Consider the following 18957-nt stretch of genomic DNA (forward strand, 5'->3'; position numbering starts at 1 on the left):
GACCTTTATGACCTTCGTTATGCTCTTCGTTAATGTCTAAGCCGGAACACATCATTATATCTCATTTTGTATTTCTTTTTTAAAAAAAAATCGTTTGCCCAGCCTAACAGTATTGTTGTTATTGTTTTTATCCTGTAAAGCGCTTTGAGGAGCCACCTTTAAAAGCGCTATATACAATAAAGTTCATTATTATTACTATTGTTAATTTGCTGGACAGAGAGGTGAACATTATTACGCAGAAGACAAAGATAGTGATTTACGTTGCATTGTGCATTGTGCTGCTGTAATACAGTTTTAAATAATTAAAAGTCTAAACAGTATCAGCTTTATTTATGGGTTGTAATTTAAAAAAAGTCAAAAACCGCACTCAAAATGCAATTTATAGCTTTCTGGCAAGAGGAGACACCCAAATTAATAATGTAACATGCCACTGTTTGTGCATGAATAAGGTTATACTGCTATTTCCTTAGATACTGTACGCGATTCCATGGGGTTTTTCCTATTACTTGATTCTTATGGATGAAAAAAAGAAGAAAAAACACATTCCATAAGAATCAGCGCTTTTATATAGCGCCTTTAAAGGTGGCTTCTCAAAACGCTTTACAGGATAAAAACAACAATAACAACAACAACAATATTGTATTTCATTGCACTTTGACAGATCGTCCTTAAATCAATTGTTGATTTAGTTTGACAGTAACCCTAACACTAACCCTATTTTATTTTTTCAAAGAAATGTTTGTTAAAAAAAGAGTCATGGCTCCAGCTGGATTTAAACACCCAACGTGTGATGTGTGAGTCGGGAACCTAACCCACAGCGCCACTGGCAAGGCCACATGAGAAGTGTTGAAAAAGCCCTACAGAAACATTATCAACAGACATCGTACAGCGTTCTTACACATTTTTGTGTTGCGGTACATGAATATAATTATATCGTTATTAATTTCTTTAGATACGCGATTCCATATTATATTCCCTTTTAATCAAATTCTAAAAGTATGCTTGTTAACTGCGGTATCACGTTAGTTAAGGACTTCGATGCTTAAAATGTTTAGGGAGAAATGGAATACCGGTGTGTATTTTTTCTTTAAAGTACAGAGACCAGCCATATACTGTATGTTTATGTTCCAAAATTAATATCGTTTATGGCCTTCACACGTGTTACAGTATGCTCCTATTCTTTTTATGCTCAGCTACTAAGATTTCCCTTCAGTGGTAAAATTCCATATAAATATTCAATACTTAAACGGGCACAGTAAAGACATTTAAATCTTTCTACGACCGACCAATGCACCACGAGTGCCCCTGTCGGTCAACCAATCACGTACCGCGGTATTTTGCGTCATCTCGCGTCACGATGCGCGATGACGTAGCCAATTACCCCCGGTACGTGCCTGTGCCGCGCACTTTGAATGGCTGCATCTGTAAATCCAGGGTACAGTGTCTATGATTTTTTTTTGTCATAAAGAAATTACTATTGGATTTTAAAGTGTTTTTTTCCTTTCAATAGTTCGTTTTGAAACGATTCACCAGAATGTATTCTTGAGGAGAGTAATGTTTGTGAGATGCTTGCCTTGCCTCGCTTCTTTTAGTCAACTGTTGACTCTTTGTCAACTGCTGCAGTTCAGTTCTACAGAGCTCTGCTGGTTTAAAATGCAGAAAATGAGCTCTAATCGCATAAGATTATTCCAGTTTTGCCACAATGCTCATGTCAAACATGGGCGACCCCTAAAAACAAGAGCTATTTTCGCTTTGTAGGCCACTACATCACCTAGAAATGATCAAGGCTGCTTGACCCTTCTTCTCTTGCCACAGGTTCTGGTCATCTCCCAGAAGCACCAGTGCACCCACAGACTGGCAACAGACACTAGTATTGTTTAAGTGCCCTTTTTATTTTCTAGTGATCACAACAGTTAACACTGTCTGTCCAACACCCAGGACACATTGTACAGTGTCACAGTTCTAGAGCAGTATACAGTATGTAATACTCTTTTATGTGTTTTTGGAATCATACAGGTTTATTCTGTATAAGCTGCCAGACCACGATGAAGGAAGAGGTCTGCGATACCTCTACATGGATGACCATACCAATGGCTGGGTATATGGGAAGAAATTGGTAAATGACTCCAAGAGTGCAGTGGGGCAGACTTTGCAGCCTTTTTTGTCCTACATTCATAAAAAGGTAAGAAACCTTTATTTATAATCTGTGTCATCTCCCAGAAAGTGAGGTCAGGATATACATTGTCTTTTCGATCTGTTTATTTTCACAGGTTTCTCTTATAATTCAAAAGCCTTTTGTGCAATACAAATACAAACTTTGTATTGATATTTTTTATATTCCTTCCTAAAAGACTGTGGACTTTGGGTATCTTCTATACAACGATCAACCTCCCAAGTCATTTAAACCTGCTCCTTCATCTTTTGGACACAGCAAAGGTAAGTAACATTTTACAATGTACAAGACAGAAGGACACAGAAAATGGGGGGGGAAAAAAACATCATAGACAGCACAACAAACAATATAATTGTATCCGTAATACTTGCTGGGTTTGCTTGCTTATTGCTATGATTAAAGCCAAGTGCAATGTTTGCTACATATGCAGGATGTGAATTGTTCATTTTATATATATCTAAAATAAAATATTTTAAAATTTACACTATTTCAGGGTAGAACATTTACATGTGTGATTCTGCAGATTTTGTCCAAATCATTGATTCAGTAGAAAACATTTATTTTATGATTTACTCAATATGGTCAAGACATGATGGCACGTCCGAAGTATATACTGTACTGTTTCTGAAGAATACCAACACCAGCTTTCTGTGTTTTCTGGTTTTAAAACTTGAATCATAAAGCTTTAAAGTATATATTTCCATCTTGTTTTTGTTCATTATTTTTTTTCCCATTTACATTTCTTTTTCTGAGGCATCACATAAGCTAAGAACAAATCTGTTGCCATCAGAGCTTTTTCTCCTGGTGAAAATCACTGAGTTTAAAAACACTTCTGTAAGTCAATATAATACTGATGTTTATAATAAAAGATTCATTTGCTGGGTAAAACAAAACTAAAGATGCTTGTTTTGGGCTCTAGGTTTCTATTGAATTGAATTTACAGTAGCCCATTTCTAAATGAATACAGTAAATTAAATTGTTGAGATTAAGAAATAAATCTACATACTTCATGGCCAATTGTCAGTTCAAGAGAACTGAAAATAATTAATAGGATTAAGAATAGTCCTATTTTGGACTATGGTTTTCAATTCTCTTAATCTGACTTTTGGCCATGAAGTATGTTCAGTTAAATTCGGTTGGACAAAAAAGCCAAAAGTCAGATTAAGAGAATTGAAATTAGCCCAAAATAGAAGTTTTTTTGTTTAGTTTGATCAATTATACAGTTCTTGTTTGATTCTTGAACTGAATTGATTAATTGAATTCGTCAGCTGGAAGCAGGCTTGATAATGGACTCTGTTCAAAAAGAGCAGACTTGTCCTTTAAAAAGATTGAAACTGAAAAACCAGACGGATCAAAAACGATCAAATTTTGAGATTTGAATGTATCTTGTGTGACCTTTTTCAGGGATTGTGATGTTAGACAGACAGGAGTGTGGCTGGTTCACAGCACCCCAGAGCTTCCAGATGTGAAAAATCATTCTACATCATTCTGGCCCTCCAGTGGGCATGAAAATTCACAGACCTTCTTCTGCGGGACTTACACATACAGCACCTTCAAGGACATAGGTAGGCGTTCACATGAACATACAGCTTTAGTATGTACATGGCATTGACATCGCAGCTGTCTATCACTTTCTGAAAGCCTTTGGTACAATTTTTCCAGATTTTAAGATTCAAGTATTGGCAGTTTTTGTTCTGGTTTGGTGCACCTGTTCTTTTCCTATTTTAAATTTACCTGTGGGGCAAAAACCAGTCTATTCTGTTATTATCTGTTGGTGGTTCAATTTCATATGCACGCTTAATATAACCCTGAGAATAGGTGGACACTAATAGACTTACACCTCATTGTGTATACAGATGAAAATAAATACCGAAATAGCCTTAGACTTTCTAATTAAATCTAAATGATGTGTATGGTGGCTGCTGAAAATGTATGTCAACATTTCAGAACTTGGAGGATAGTTTAACAAATGAAAATAAATAAAGGAAACTCTCCAAACTAATGGAAAAAGAAAGGGGGCATTTGACCTGGATGTATGAAAATGCCATGCTTACTCTTGGTTATTTTTCATTCTTGTCTCTACAGCTGTGCAACTCCAGTATATCCATGTATACTCTTTTGACTATCACATCCCCCAAACCTTCCACAGAGACCTTCAGTGTGTGGCTCAGAGAACATGCTATCCCAGGAAAGAGCCTTGGTTTATGCAGCTGCCCCTGACATCTTTAGCAGGGGAAACTTTCACCAGCTTTGCAAAATACTCTAGATTTAACGACGGTGAGCACCACTTCTTCCCTCTCGAATCTCAATTCCTTTTCATGAAGTTTCTGATAAATGCAAGTCGATCTGAAATTTCCCTTATGCAAATGGCACTACCACCCATACCAATGCCAGATATTGGTTTTAAGATTAAACAAAACGTATTTTTCTGTTCTACAACTTACTTCAGACATCCCCCTTAATTCGCATTTCTTTTCAAAAGCTGCTCAAACAATGTGTGAGATGGGGGGAAAACAACATTGCGAAGGCACAAAACCTGTCAGTGTTCAGAAAAAGAAAGCCAAGGCAGAGCTAGAGTCTGCAAAACAAAAAAATCAGTAAAGTCTATGGATCACGGTTTTTTCCCAACTGATCGCTTCTTTAGAAACTATTCTCCAATTCAAAATACAGAAACAGTAGTGAACAACACAGTTGCCATGATCCATAAACAATCTCTGTGCTTCATTATTGCAGTTTGTTCCTGGAGAAGTGAAAATGTCACATCAGCTATTTTTCTCATTTTAGATATTTGGAATCAATAGTTAATTTTTTGCATGCCTCTACATTTTAAAATCACAAATGAATTATCACAGTTCCAGACCAGTACCAGCTTGGAAGAGATGACGAAATGTACTTATTCCTTCAAAATATGTGCTATAACAGCCCCACAGTGATGCTAAGTGTCGGAGTTGGCATAAGTTGTACCAATGATGTTTCTTTCACTGACAACACTACAAGAGCACTGGTGCCCAGCTGGTCATAGAGGTTGCAGTTATCGGACGCGTCTGAGATCGCTTGGATATCCCAAAGTGCCCAGCCCTGTTGGTGTTGGTATTCTGTGAATTATGTATCACTGCTGAAACTCGGACAACAATGTCTGATTTACTCTGAACAAGCACTTATTGAGCCTCTCAGAATCTGAATTTATTTAATTTTTACAAAGTCTAACTCTATTGTATGTTGGCCGTTTCTAGCCAGCAAGACCCACTTTCTCACAAAGATTTTGTTGGAACAATATCCAGTTTATTTTTAGTCAAAGCCTTTCCCAATTGAAGATGTATTTATATAAAAAAGCAGACTTCGTTTTGGTGAAACTTTCTCAATCTGCCACCTGGAAACTGAACTTTCCTACATGTTTCTGCGGTTACACTTTAGATTTAAGGTTTCATAGCATCGCTTTCTTTCAACAGAGATTTTATGGGATGTTAGTAAAGCATTCATTTATATTCAGTAGTAATTTAGGTTTAGGATTTGTGTCTGAGGTAGTTTGTAGGTGCTTTATTAACATTCTGTAAAGCCCAATTCTTGAGCAAATTGATTAATAGAATATTTCAATCTTTTATTCATACAACAATCTAAAACAAATGTTTTTTTCTTGGTATGTTGATTTAAACATAAGAAAAGATAAAAATATAACTTGTGTAGCTTCTTTAGATACCATTTAATACCTAAGAACACGAGAGGTTACATTTGGCCCATTTAGCTAATTTCTTAGTAGTTCATTCAAGGATCTCATCCTGCTGTTTCTTGAAAGGAACCAGGACTTAAATAACACGTACAGTTTGTTCCATTAATCTCAACTAGTTTTGAAAAGAAATTGATTAATTGATCCAAGGATCTCATTCTGCTGTTACTTTAAAGGTTATTGGAAACGGTTGTCATATTTTATTTAAATACATTTAAAAAAATGTTATGTAGAAAAGGAACAATCCAGTAAGTTTCAAACACCGCCCTTCAAAAGCAATATGTCACACTTCACACTTGATCTACTGTATATTGGTGGTGTTGATTTTAAAAAAGAACGTTCTGGGTAGGAACCAGTACAGTACAGCATTCAGAGAGGGGGGGGAGAAATACACATTCACTTGTTCTTGGATCCAGTTTGACGTTTTGGTAGCAAGTGCACTTCCTGTTTTTGGTTGGGTAGAAAGTGTGCCTGGGACAGATTCTAACATGGAACCTGTGACTCTGTTCCGTTTCAGATCTCTACTCGGGTTTGCTGGTTAACTATTTAGGAGATGACTTCGCCAAAAGCTGGGGGAAGCTTCATCGGCCTCTGCCGTCGAATTGCTCCGTGGCGCACAAGGTGTACAACGTGACGACGATGCAGCTGCCAGAGGCCAGGCCTTTCGGCATCATGGTGGACCACTCCAAGTGGTGTGTGACGAAGGGCGGGGGTCCGCACTGGACCTGCATCGCGGACACGAACCGAGAGATCAGTCAAACGAGAAGAGGAGGCGGGGCTGTGTGCACAAGCAGGCCTGGAGTGTGGAAGGCCTTCCTCACAGTAGTTGACACATTTGAGGACTGCCAGTAACACGTGGCTGGCAGAAATAGACAAACAAGAAAGGGCTGCTTTTCAAACGATACTGCATAGTTTTTCCAATTCAAAGCAAATGGTGGTAAGTAATATGTAAGAAAACTCTGCAGTAGCTCAAGTAGGTAGTGCGTCAACACGCGTAGGCTGCAAAAGAGAAGAAAAGAAACGGGAACTGACACCTGAAGAAGACTCTACAGCTGAAATATTGTTTCTTTTCTTCTCTTTTCAGCATGGAATAAACCTTTACATGTTCCTAAACTATTCAGTACTGACCTTAATAGCAAAAGTAAAATGTATTTAGAAAGGATATGTATCATTAGGAAGTCATGCATCTAAAAAAACATTTTTTGAATGAAGTACTGAATATATGGGGGGGGGGGAGTCAAATTATTTTTGCTGAGGCGATATACAAATATTTCAAATCATAAAAGTACATTCTGTTTGTGTTTCCTTAAAGGCTTGTTTGTAATAAAAGTGCTGGATCTGAACTGCCTTCAATTATTCCTGTGGCCCCATTAGGCAGTTTATATCAAGCACAAAAACTGACACTGACGTTATATTGATATTAGTATTCCTGTTCGGCACATATCTGTGATTTCTGTTTCTGTGGATGTGGCTAAAGGGTATTTTTATCAGGAGTACTGACATTGTGCAGTTTAATAATGTAATGGTTATGTTGTATTTCGATTTCATTACTCAAATCCAACTCCTTGGAGTTAACAGTATACACCCATGGATAGGTATATCCAACTACACGTGTGTATTAGCTTTCAACGCTACACTTTTCTCAAAATATTGCAAATGCAAGTGATCTCCAGTGTCTTTTAAACATAATCAATAAGTTTGTTTTCACAGCAGTTTTGTAATACATTAATAGTGTAATGCTGACAACACTTTACACAGAAACCACACAATGAATGAATAATATATATATTTTTACTAGCTAAATCAATAACACCACAGACTACATATTGCAAAACACAAAACCTATGCTTTTCAGAACAGGTGGATAAGGTTAAATAAAAACAATCACCACATCTTCATATACAGTACAGTTACTACATTATTGATCAACTTGAAGCATTGGATTATATGACTGTTTACTCTGTGGAGCTGTCCACTTCGACTGGCTTTGTAATAGGCCTGTACAGTTTAAAAGAGAGAGTTTATGTTCACATTTTTATAAAGAATAAGGTTACAGTGCCGTGCTGGTGTTTCGATCTGGTAAGAATATCTTAAGTCTATTAAACCTTACAGCATTCTTTAATGATTTACTGATTTTTAAGTCAAAGGCCATACACCTACCTGAAGTTAAAAAATATCTGAGGAACTTAAACCATTATCAAGCTAGCACTTGCAAAAGCAGGCATGTCTCTAATGTTGGGTAGGATTGAGTCTCCCCTTGCAGTCTTGATTTTCTGACCTGCTCAATGCCTATGACCTCACAGTGATGTCACTCACAGTCGTGTTCTTCTCCAGTGGGTGATCTCTCTTTTATAAGCTCAAAGCATGTCAAGCGGGGAAAGACTCTCTCTCATGAGTATGTCAGAGGAGTGTGTGCACATTTCCTCATCCTGTTTCAATTGTGTTATTTTAATCCGATAGGTAAATATTAACCCACATATAAGCCGTGCCCGGGAATGTAGACAGTGGAAACTGAAAAATGAACTTCACATGGCACAATTTACCATTCTTACCACTTAAAAAGAAGCTCTTAGTTTTTAAATAAATAAAGTAAAATGTAAAGGTGCTTTTTTTTCTGCACAAAACTGTCTTTCATAATGTAATATTATGCTGTGGATTAAAAACAAAAGATTCTTTAAAAAATCCCAAGTATAAGTTGTTATAATTAGATGCCATTGTATGCTATATTCGTTTATAGTAGTGCAGGTGGGTAGCTGCGTCAGCATGCGTAGTCTGTAAAGGAACAATGGGTTTATTCCATGCTGAAAAGAGAAGAGAGAAAACACAACGTTTCGGCTGTGAAGCCTTCTTCAGATGCGTCTCCACACACCTTAAGAAGGCTTCACAGCCAAAACGTCATATTAGTTTATAGCCGTATCTTTAATTTGTAAAAAGCAGTTTTTGAGCAAAAAAAGATGTATTTCTAATATCACACTTAAAGAGGGAGTAGACACTCCACTGAAACAGATGCCCACAGCCACAATTTAACGGCAGCTGATTGTCGGAGCCACCTGAGAAGTGACAGAGAAAAGCCTAATTTTGCAGGGAAATGGTTGTTCTCTTTGAAAGATTCAATTGAATATATGGAATTAATATTCTGTTTGAATGTATCTCATGAATGCTGTTAAATGATAGTACCTATACAGTACTAACTACATGCTTCAAGACTAACATTGAGCAAATTAAATTCTAGAGGCTAAATACTGTATGCAGTACAGTGGTAAATATTGAATTGTTTTGGGAAATAAAAGACAAATTATATTTACAGTGACTACTGTTCAGGGGATAAAGTGAGTTCCTGAAGTGATTATCCAGAAATAACTAATTTATATACCATAAATATACAGTGTTGCCAAAGCAGGACAGTTTAGTCCAAAAACCTACTGTTCCCCCTAGTGGAAATATAGTGTTTGTACCGCTTTCCTTGTGCTACAAGAATATTTGCCAGTATCAAATGATCATAATGTATCTCTTCCAGGCTAAAATAAGCAACAGTAAACACTGGTATTTAACTGGAATATAGTAGCATAAAAAAGTGGTGCAGTGGTGCTGTCTCAGAGCACTGGGGCCATGAGTTCATCCTCATACCTGGGGTTTGTATGTTCTACATGTGTTTGCTTGGGTTGTCTTCAGGTAATTGGCTTTTGTGAAAATTGTCCCTGGTGTGAGTGTGCGCTGTGATGGACAGGTGTCCAGTTCAGGGTAAATCATGCCTCTGGCTCCCCTGCAACCCTGTAGTGGATAATGCAGTTAGAAAATGGATGGATTAAAACCTTCATTACCTTTATAGAATTCTTTCCTTTTAACATTATTTTACTACTGGAAACCACTGTAATTTTAAATCATATCCATTCAGCTATCAACTATTTTACCACAATATTACAGTACATTTTACCTTTTGTATATCCTTCTGAAACAGTGCTGCTGTGCATTCCATTGCAAAAAACGCTACACACATTCTGCTACCAGAAAGTTTCATTAAAACACTAAAGAAAACATACTCATTAAGTGCAATTTGAGACTTTACATCTCATTTAATATGGAGACCGTAAACTGACACTGACTCAATACATACAGTGAAAGTGGTTCAAGCTTTTAGAGACAACCTGTAAAATCTCACTGTCAGCCTCTGAGTCTGCAGATTGATTAAGACGCACAGTCTTTGGGGTGGGAATTCTTTCTTATTGGCTTATTTGCTGACAAGGGAGAGTTGACACATTCAAGAACACCATCCACAATTCAGAGGCAAGGTTATTAGATCTGCAGCAGGTGATTAAGAGACTCTTCTCCGGCTCCTCTTTTCATTGTACAGGGAGATGGCTGGGAGCAGCACTCTGATAATGGACACTGCCACCCACGCCACTATATTCTCCGCTATGTCATTCAGTTCTTCCGTTGTTATCTGTTTTAAAGCAACAGCATAAATGTAGGTTAACCACGGAGGACTAACATTGTCTTTTATTGCTATTAACAGAGTGTAAGCTGAGCATTAGACAGGATTCATCCATTCTCCCAGCAAACAGTGATAGGCTGATTTCTTTTTAAGGTCTTATTTTTGTTTTGACTTCACCTTGGAATATGTCATATTCTATTCTCATTTTTTCTACAGCCTATTCTGGACTTTTCTTTCGTTTGCTTTCCCTTCTTACCTCTCTCCCTCCTATTCCTTCTCTCTCCCAAAACCAAACCATTGTGCATTTTACTACACTGTATTACAATTAAAACACAAGATGAAAGGTTCTTATAAAATAGCTACAAATTATTTGTTTCTGGTACTAAATCTGGGTTTTGAAAATCATACTGCTTGGGGCACATTGCATTCTCTTCTTCTGACAAGATACCAAGGGTTTTGAGTCCCAGCTGGGTTTCTTCACAAGTCTTTTTCATAGGAACCCAATTCAAACAGATTACATACAGTAATTTCTAATTTTCTCGGGCAATGCAATAGATGCTGTTAATGGAATACAAGTACATTTTAAAAGACAACCTTAGATAATGTGACAATCAGTGCAACTCTTTTCAGTCCTTCAGATATCCCTTGTGGTGCCTCCGGGGGAAAGTTTATGTAAATGAGAGAAGTACTCACACCACACTTTTCTTTCCTGAGTTTCGTGGCGTTTCTTCCTCCAATTATCTTCCAAATCCAGTCCGTAATCCGCTCTCTTAATCCTGTTCCGATCCGAGTTACTAAAATCCGTAATAAAGCCAATCCGCGATGTATCCTTATCCACTATCCGCAATCCAAAAACCATAAACCTTTTCTCCTTTCAGTAGTCCGTTATTCATTAGTCCGATCTTTATCATAAACCTCTTTCCTCTCTCTTCCTCCAAACCACATTCACCTGATCGGCTTCCGCCCTGTTCTTATATTCACTTATATTTCACTTCAATTTCGGTTCCTGATGCGGCTCAGCTGTGTCTCATTGTTTCTCAGGGTAGACCCTTTCCATATACAGGTCAGCTGATTTTTTTTGGCAGCCATTTTGCTTAGGTCCATATCTAGTATTTTAAGTAGGTCATTCCGAAAATACCTGTTATGAATGACCCTTCCCCTGGTCATCTTACACCCTTTACTTGGCTGGCCTGTTGTGTGGGTGTTATATTCTATGATTTTCTCCTTGTTTTATTTATTACCTTGTCCAGTAGGTGGCAGAATTAGCACAGTAAGGAACTAGGCTTAAGGAGCAATATTTGTTTAATCAAGCTGACATCTTCCTCTAAAATATGTTTTTTTTTTTTCGGTAGTGGTATGAAAAACACAACGTGAAAATATAGTAATGAAAATGAAAAGTCAAAGCTTGTGCAACCAGGTGATGAGCAGCTGGGCCCGGGAATCGGGAACAGCGCCTCGTGCAGGCTGGTAGACCCTCGCTACCAGCCTGCTGTACGCCTGACTTGTACGTATCTCTGGAAACTCTCCCATGGCTCTTTCTAATTTTTTAGGTAAGATCTGAAGTAATAAGGCTTTTTTAAAAGGTCTGTAAATTTATGTTTACTGATGTCATAGTTTCGGTTTAAGGTTTACGCGTTTATATTTGTTTTAAGAGTATCAAAAGTGTATTCGGGCTCTGCGGGTTATCAGAGACGAAATTGAACTTCGTTAGCTAACTGTGTGAAGTCGCTAGATGAAAACTGTCTGTGTGTTGTGAGTTAAGTTCTTAGTGAGTTGAGTTGTTATGTTGTGTCGCGTTTAAATGGTGTTATAGTAAACGTCTTAAACAGGGGAAAACAACATGTACGAGGGTAGGAGTCAGACTCTCGCTACCAGCCTGCTGTAAACCTGACTTGTACATATCTCTGGAAACCCTCCCATGTTTTTTTCTATTTTTGTAGAAAATAAACTTTAAAAAAGGAAACTGTGTGTGAGTTCCTCTTGCGCGCGCCAGTGAGTGCACACGATCAACGGTAAAGCTGCCAGAACTGAGAGGGCCCCGCTAGAGGTCACCACAGCCAGGCAGAATAGGGACTGTGACGTAAACTTGAGTATTGCATTATGGGAGTTGTAGTTCATAAAGCCAACGCTATGTCCGTGAGCAACTATAGCCAGTTCTAAAACCCGGCTCCCCTTAAGTGAGGATTACAATTGCATTCCAGGCTTTTCTATGGAAGCCTGTTTCCGCCAGGGAGTAAAAAAAACGCGCTATGGTATCTCAGAATTCCGACTTAGTAACTCAGAATTCCGACTTAGCAACTCAGAATTCCGACTTAGCAACTCAGAAAGTACCTCAGTTGGCAGGACCTGGGTTCGAGCCAATGCAGTGAGGCACAAACTATGGTGGGAGCGGCGAGGGCACAAGCCCTAGAACCCGAATCCGTTACAATAACAAAAGGACAGACAATGAAATATGGGCTGTTTCGAAGTCGCAAATGTGAGATATAAAGTCAGAATTCTGAGTTACTTAGTCGGAGTTCTGAGTTACTAAGTCGGAATTCTGAGTTGCTAAGTCGCAATTCTGAGATACTAAGTCGGAATTCTGAGATACTAAGTCGCAATTCTGAGTTGCTAAGTCACAATTCTGAAATACTAAGTCGGAATTCTGAGTTACTAAGTCGCAATTCTTAGATACTGTCGGAATTCTGAGATACTAAGTCGCAATTCTGATTTGCCAAGTCGCAATTCTGAGATACTGTCGGAATTCTGAGTTACTAAGTCGCAATTCTGAGATACTAAATCGGAATTCTGAGATACCATAGCGCGTTTTTTTGACTCCCTGGCGGAAACGGGCTTCCATACTTTTCAACCATCTTTTCCTTTTCCAACATTTCCTAAAATATTGATTTTTTTAGTGCGTTTGATTGAAACAGTTCTTACATAAAAATAACACCATTTTTAAAAATCATTTAGAATAATATTTTAATAAACACGAAGGTGCATTCATCATTTATCATAATGCAGAAAGTTATCTTTTTAGAAATAAAATTGGTGAACGTGTTTGGGGGTCATTGAATTTGATTCCAGACGTGTGCACCTTATGTAGGGGGTTTGCGTCTTCTCCCTGCTTTCACATAATCTTCCTTTGGGTGATTCCCTCCATCTTCCATCTTCAACACATGCTTGTTCGGTTCACTGGAATGTCTACATCGCCCTGTGTGTTTGTGTATGTACCCTACAAGGGGACAAGTATACTACTAATGCCGAGTTACACCTCTGGTATTCTGGGATAGACTCCTGGTCAGCAAACCCTTAAACAGGAATAAGCAGCCTTCTGATAAAGGGTGGATAAAAGACAATTAATCAAATAGATCTTAATTTCACGACCTGTTGTTCACCAGACTGCAGAATAAACACAAGCAGGACTAACAGTTCCCAACAGACAGTCAAGTAATGAGAGAGACTACTGGAAATGAATCAGATGCCAGTTCTTCAAAGACAAAATATTATAGAAACGGAGTTCTCGTATCCTGCAGGTGATCAGACCAGCAATGTGATTGTCAGCAAGACTAGGCTAAAAACAAGCATGTGCTTATTTCATACATTCAGGGTATTAAAATAATAATAATAATAATTGCTTACACTTATATAGCGCTTTTCTGGACACTCCATTCAAAGCGCTTTACAGGTAATGGGGACTCCCCTCCACCACCACCAATGTGCAGCATCCACCTGGATGATGCGACGGCAGCCATAGTGCACCAGAACACTCACCACACATCAGCTATCAGTGGGGAGGAGAGCAGAGTAATGAAGCCAATAATTCATAGATGGGGATTACTAGGAGGTCATGACTGGTAAGGGCCAATGGGAGATCCTACACCCCTACTCTTTTCAAGAAACGCCCTGGGATTTTTAATGACCACAGAGAGTCAGGACCTCGGTTTTATGTCTCATCCGAAGGACGGCGCCTGTTTACAGTATAGTGTCCCCGTCACTATACTGGGGCATTAGGACCCACATAGACTGCAGGGTGAGCGCCCCCTGCTGGCCCCACTAACACCTCTTCCAGCAGCAACCTTAGTTTTTGCCAGGAGGTCTCACAACCAGGTACTGACCAGGCTCACACCTGCTGAGCTTCAGTGGGTTGCCAGTTGTGAGTTGCAGAGTGATATGGCTGCTGGATAAAATGGATTGTATTCTCTTTTTTTACTAGGGATTTGAATTTGAAGGACTGTATCCACATCTTATTGCACCCAGCCTGACCGTGTGGCTCTGCAGATCAATCAGTGAACACACATTTAGTTAGCAAATTTGATCCCTCTGTCATCCACTGAGTCTTTTTCAGACGTTCCAAGCTTTGGCATTTGTATTATGTAATCTTGGTCACAAATCCGAATGCAGATTCTGTCCAAAAGAAAGGATAATCCTCTTGCAACTAAACAGATAAGCAGTATAATTGTTGATGACTGTAATTTTCTTTGCTCTCACACTGCAACAGAAATGAAGAAACTGACCTCTGGTAATTGCAGAGCCCTTCTCCACAGCATTGAATTGGATCAAGTGATTAGACAATGGATGGATAATATTCCATGTGTCATGCTGCTGTGACTGAAAATATTGAGGACAAGACCTGTATAACTATAAATGGCTGCAATACCATAATTGACCATAATTAAAATTGCATTTCTACACTTCTTTTCCATCCCAAAGGATCCCAAAGTCCATCACGCATTGTCCACCACTATACCAGCAGTTCCTTGGAGCTACAGATGAAAAGTGGTTGAAAAGTGAGAAATGTCTTCACCAATTGTTTTAAGGAAAAACTTTAGGAAGGCCAGATTAAGAATTCCAGAGTGAAATCTAGCTAGAATACGGAGGGGTTAACACACCTATTCTTATAAACAGGGATCTTAAATAACCAAGTATGAAATTTAAAGCACGGCATTGCTACGGTACAAATACCTTCAGCCAAACCGAAAACAACCAGAACACATCTCGAGGCTGAGGAGTTAGGAACCTCGTGAAATGGCCGTTCCGTTGTGACGTCATCCTACCGTCGCGCCCAGATTTGTTTTTAAAAAGTTTCTGTCGGTGCGTTTTCAATCCCTTTCTGCAGCTACACAGCTACAGATACCAGTTTACCAATTTAACAGCTTCTTCCTGCAGATTAGGTGCCGTTTTAGACATATCTAGAACAGACACATCAACCGCCAAAAAGCAAGACTGGGCAGAGAGAGGATGTTTTCATCCTTATTTCACCAGTGAAGCCCAACTGAAAGGAACTAGGACACAGCAGAGTGCAAGATTAGCATTATAAAACGCTTCGAAAAAAAGTGTTTTATAAGACTATAAAACCTACTGTATTTACAATATACTGTAGCGTTTACAGGTTCTTTTCAGAACAAAGGACCAGTGGAGACGTGATTAACAAACCAAGCGATAGCTTTATTCATTAACAACCACAAAACCAAACACAGGATATACATGCACATGAGGAGACTGACGGAACACGTACACATCTTTAGGGTGGTAATTACTTAACAACACGCTATACACTTATAAGTGTGGAGCCTCCCCCACGGCTCCTCCTCCCGGGCCCGGTAGGGGGCCAGGCGGCCTCGGTGCAGGACCACCACTCTCCCACCACTCTTCGCAACCGGACACGGTAGCAGACCTCGCCCACCACCCCGAGTACCTCAGCGGGCCCCTCCCACGACAGCGCCAGCTTAGGGCTGAGTCCCTGGGCTGGAAGGCAGGCCCCCTGCAGCGCAGGTCGTAGTGCCGCTTCTGCCGGACCCCCATCTGAGTCAGGTGGGTCCGTGCAAAGCTGTGCACCCGCCGCATCCGCTGCCGCAGGTCCCACTCGTAGTCCGGTCCAGCCGGCGGAGCCGACCCGTCTCCGGGCGGCGGGCCAAAGACCAGGTCCACCGGGGTTCGCATTTCCCGGCCCAGCATGAGCTAGGCCGGGGTGCACCCGGTGTATTCCTGGACCGCGGTCCGATACGCCCAGACCGCAAGGGGGAGGTGGCGGTCCCAGTCCCGTTGGTGCTGGGACACCAGGGTGGCCAGCTGGGTGGCGAGCGTCCGATTAAACCGCTCCACCAAACCGTCGCTCTGGGGATGCAGCGGGGTGGTCCGCGTCTTAGTGATCCCCAGGCGCTGGCACACTCTGGCGAAGACCTGGGACTCGAACTTACACCCCTGGTCACTGTGTAACTCCTCTGGCACCCCCAGCCTGGCAAACATCCCCTCCAGTAGTGCATCGGCCACCGTGGGGGCACTCTGGTCCGGGAGGGCGTAGGCCTCCGGCCACTTCGTAAAATAGTCCATGGCCACCAAGACGAGTACACTAAAGAGTACACTAAAAGTAACCGCAGAGAATATTCTGTTCAACGTTTCCCACCCATAAATGTGCCTGGGATGGTGATTGATTCTTATACAGATGACACAGAAGTCTTGAGTCGGGACACTCCCTATAGAGCCCTGACTGATGCTTCATCAAAACTTAAGGATCAACCTACTCCTACAGCAGAACAAGAAAATGAATTGACATGTAAAAGCAATCGAGTTCCCCGGTCCTGGGTTTGGAAGAAACCCTCTACTTCAAATGACATGGGACTGGGTGAACAAGAGTTCATGGAACTTCCTTGCAAAAGCAATGTGATAGAAGATTCATTTACAGATCAAAACAGCTTAAATGCTGCAGAACAAAAGAGAGGCTCAGAGAAAACAACACTTGACAATGTTGAGGAAGGAGACCAGCCAAGCCCTCTCATTTCACCAAAGCTTGACTTCTCAGCAGAACACATAGCATGTGCAGAGTCTGCAGTGTCTGACATTGAAATTGTTGCCATGGGTATTGTTGACATTATTATGGGCGAACTTGATGTAATGGAGGCCTCAGATACAAAAAGCAAGTCTAGAGTAAGCCAAAAGAAATCAGAGTGTGCAGCTGGTCTCGTCACTGAGAATATAGCATTTCAAACCCACTCCAATAATGTTAACTTGAACATTGAAAAGCTTTCAGCTGAAGAGGTGTCCTGTGCATCTCAAGTACCAGGAGCCACAGCAAAGCACAATCTCCCCCCACTGCAGACAAGGGTTTCAGAATAGCCTAAGGACCAAGTCAGGACCTCCACAGAGAGTTCTACAATGAGTCCTATTGAAAGGAAAGTGGAACAACTTGTCTCGAATGGATCTCTGCGTGTATTTTCAGAAGAACTTGTCAAAAATGTTTTCCATTTAATTTTGAAATCGGGAATTGCAGTACAATTCGGCACAGCTCACAAATCTAATTCAGATCCAACTTTAAAGAGCCCTCTAGTAGTTATCCCATCCAAAGTCCTCAGAGCTCTCTATGCAGTTGTTGTATTCATTTACTGAGAAATCAGTGAAAAAGCTGTTGAAGCAGTGCCTCAGTTTTCCTGATTCTCCAACTTTTGACACAAATGAGAAAGATGTTTCACTTTTTCAAGATTCTAATACAAATACGGAATTTAAGTCTTCCCAAAGGATTTCAGAAAAAGTGTCTCTGACTGCCAAGGATCACAGACCACAGAAAAGTACTGATCCATCAGTGCCCAGTTCACAGATCTACCATGATGCAATTAATCAGCTTTCCAGCTTTCTTGTAAAGTCTGTCATGGATGTTTTGTCTTCTGCGTGTGATTTATCAATGGAGCCTGAAGACAGTGAAAATCAAGGTAAGAAGGAAATCAAATCAAATCATTTAATAGTGTATTAACATTTTAGTTGTTATGAAGTACAATTTAAAAAATGTAGTGACTGTATATAAATATACAGTACCTTGATTTTCTATCTGTTGTATCTTTTAAATGTTTTTGATGTATTTAGACCAAGATAGTGTAGGCCATGACTATGAATGAGAGAATGAGTGAATATAGCCATATATTCAGTAGCCATATATACAGTATCTGTGAATATGGCTGCTTCTTTGTATGTAGTTACCTGAGCTCCAAGATGTAATTGTTTTACAGGAACATGAAGCTTTATACTCAAATATTTTGTGATGCCTGTCATTCGTTACTTCTCAATATAATTTAGTTTTTGTTTCAATTGTACATACTTTCTGATATTTTGTTTTACTATCATTAAATGAAAAGCTCTTTGTTATCATAGGTAATATACCAGCAGCCAGGATGACATCAGAAATTGAGAAGAGTTCTTCTGAGGAACTGAAAAGAGACTCCTACCTTGAAAACAGTTCTGAAATCAAACCACTCAGTGTCCCTGTAGAACCATTGAATATTGAACGGGTTTCCTCAGTTGGGCTCCAGGAAATTTCTATGGCTAAATCAACAGAATCACTTAATATGACTTTAGTGTGTACTGAGACTGTGGAAAACATCATAACACAGCTGCTATTGCAGATATACCCTACTTTGATAAAAGAGGAAACTTCTACAGAAATCCCAGGGAAGATGTCTATGTCTTTGCTGAGTCAGATAGCTGTGGACCTCTTTGACAGTGTGTTGCAGGACTTGTCCGAAAACCAGGAGATAACAGTTGTAAAACAGGATAATGATGTGTTTCATGAACCACACAAGATTCAGCAGGTTGCCAGCTCTGTTCACAATGAATTGCTGTGTCAAACTGGATCCCAACAGGTTCTACAGAAAGCTGCAG

The 18957-nt window shown here is 39.8% G+C and overlaps 1 protein-coding gene across 1 annotated transcript; it reads left to right on the top strand.

The window, feature by feature from the left end:
• Positions 1–1364: 1364 nt before the first annotated feature.
• On the top strand, positions 1365–6749 carry LOC148823757 (deoxyribonuclease-2-alpha-like). The gene is made up of 6 exons (XM_088928121.1): positions 1365–1369; positions 2017–2182; positions 2352–2440; positions 3578–3738; positions 4259–4450; positions 6415–6749. The coding sequence occupies exons 1-6, from the start codon at positions 1365–1367 to the stop codon at positions 6747–6749; spliced, it is 948 nt and encodes a 315-aa protein (XP_088784247.1).
• The last annotated feature ends 12208 nt before the right edge of the window (positions 6750–18957 follow it).

Source organism: Atractosteus spatula, chromosome 11 (genome assembly GCF_055471065.1).
Source record: "Atractosteus spatula isolate fAtrSpa1 chromosome 11, fAtrSpa1.hap1, whole genome shotgun sequence".
Lineage (NCBI taxonomy): Eukaryota > Metazoa > Chordata > Actinopteri > Semionotiformes > Lepisosteidae > Atractosteus > Atractosteus spatula.